This window comes from Populus trichocarpa, chromosome 4 (assembly GCF_000002775.5).
Source record: "Populus trichocarpa isolate Nisqually-1 chromosome 4, P.trichocarpa_v4.1, whole genome shotgun sequence".
Lineage (NCBI taxonomy): Eukaryota > Viridiplantae > Streptophyta > Magnoliopsida > Malpighiales > Salicaceae > Populus > Populus trichocarpa.
Window position 1 is genome coordinate 5,608,130 of NC_037288.2, and position 1,813 is coordinate 5,609,942.

The 1,813-nt window shown below is 34.0% G+C and overlaps 1 protein-coding gene across 1 annotated transcript; it reads left to right on the forward strand.

Annotated features, from left to right (window-relative positions):
- Positions 1-240: 240 nt before the first annotated feature.
- On the forward strand, positions 241-1,328 carry LOC7490833 (uncharacterized). The gene has a single exon (XM_024599589.2). The coding sequence runs from the start codon at positions 553-555 to the stop codon at positions 1,039-1,041; it is 489 nt and encodes a 162-aa protein (XP_024455357.1). The 5' UTR covers positions 241-552; the 3' UTR covers positions 1,042-1,328.
- The last annotated feature ends 485 nt before the right edge of the window (positions 1,329-1,813 follow it).

Genomic DNA, 1,813 nt, shown 5'->3' on the forward strand with positions numbered 1-1,813 from the left:
TATGGGCTAACCCAATAATTTATGAATTGATTTAGTGATTCAAATCTTTTTTTTTCTTTTCGATTTGATATTTTAATCAAATTTGACATCTAATTTGATATATGTAATTGCAAAAATAATTATTTGTCACGTTATTTGGTCCCTATATAATCCCCTAATATTTGGAGCTTCATCGACCACAAAATCATAAAGAAAAGGAAAGTCTTCGTTGTATAAACCATCCTACAATCTCTCACAACCCCCTCTCTTATACCTTCAAAAATGGAGAAACCACCACCAAATTTAGTTCTAGGTTCAATCAAGGCCTTCAAATCTAGAGACTACCCACAAAAAGCCAAGGTAGTGTCATTCTTTGCCTTCGTTCTCTCTATTTTTGTCTATATCTCTATTTTCTATCTTTTCAATCTCTCCCCTTGAAAGCTCTTTAACAGCACTAAATTTAGGTTTTTCATTTCCAACACTCTAATCCTCATCATTGCCCTGGATTATGGTTCATTCTCTTCTTCGTCAAAAGGTATTAATAAACATGGTGTTTATGAAGAGTACGTAATAATGAGGAGGCGAAGAAGTGTTCCATCATTTCCCTCATGCTACCGGGAAATTATCAAGACAGGACGCTTGGATGAAGAAGAGGTTAAAAAAGATAGTCGAGAAAAGAGAAGAAATGTTCACCAAGGAAAATTGCCAATTGTTCATGAAAGTGATGAGCATGAAAATGCTCCTGCCGTTAATCCCCAAGTAAAGAAGCTAGAAACCAGTGCCCTAAAACTTGGTGAAGCTTATCGTCGCAAGAAGAAGGTTGTTGTAGAAAAAACTCTTCAACGTAGTAAGTCAGAGAGTTTTAAGCGGGTGATGTTCGATGAGAGCAAGAACATTATACGTAGGATAGAAACTGAAGAGTATGAACCACCAGACTCTATTGAAGAAAAAGATGGGTATGCAAATATGTCCAATGAAGAAATAAATACAAGAGCTGAGGAGTTTATTCAGAGGTTCAATAAACAAATTCGGCTTCAAGGTGAAGTTTATTCCAAAAAATAGATAGGGAAAGATATTACAAGATCAAGTTGTATTGTCTTCTTGCTTGTGTCCTTGTCGTCCACTTTGCTATTTTGTTCACTGGTTCTTGTTAGTGTAAATGCTTCAGATAGTTTGTATGTAGTCTTCTCTTTGTAGGAACATGTTTTCTTATTTTCTTTGTGTGGTTATGCTCCTTTAACTCGAACTTGCTATTTGATCCATATTCTGCTGCGGATATAAAATAAAAATGAAAAGGCAGGTGCACAGACCTAGCCTTGCAGGTTCAAGTGCATGGCCTTTTATATTAATGGGCAAAGTGTATTAGGCTATATTAGCCCAAGCTCTTGGCCCTTTTTAGCTTTTTATTTTTCTTTCCTTTTTATTTGAATGTAAATTGATTAAAATGTATCAATTAACTGTATAAGTGGATGCCTGGTCTAGCGGATATTCAATTTTAATTGAGATTATTTAAAATAAATTATGCAATATCATTTAAATTTTACTTATTTTGTTCATTGCTTTCTTGTACTTTTATTTGTTGCGATGTTGCAGTAATACAAATTAATTACCCTAACATAAATAAAAAAGATAGTAGAGAGCAAGTAAGGGGTTGATCCCATGAGAAATGTTTGGTTCAGATTTTTATGCTACATGATATGTAATTGGAGGGAGTTTTGAGGTTATCTAGGCTATAACAGAACAAAACAATCAAGCTAAATTAAATAAATCATAAAATTATCAAAAGAACAAACATTGGTTTCAAGTAGACGTCCACCTACGGAAATCAGAACCG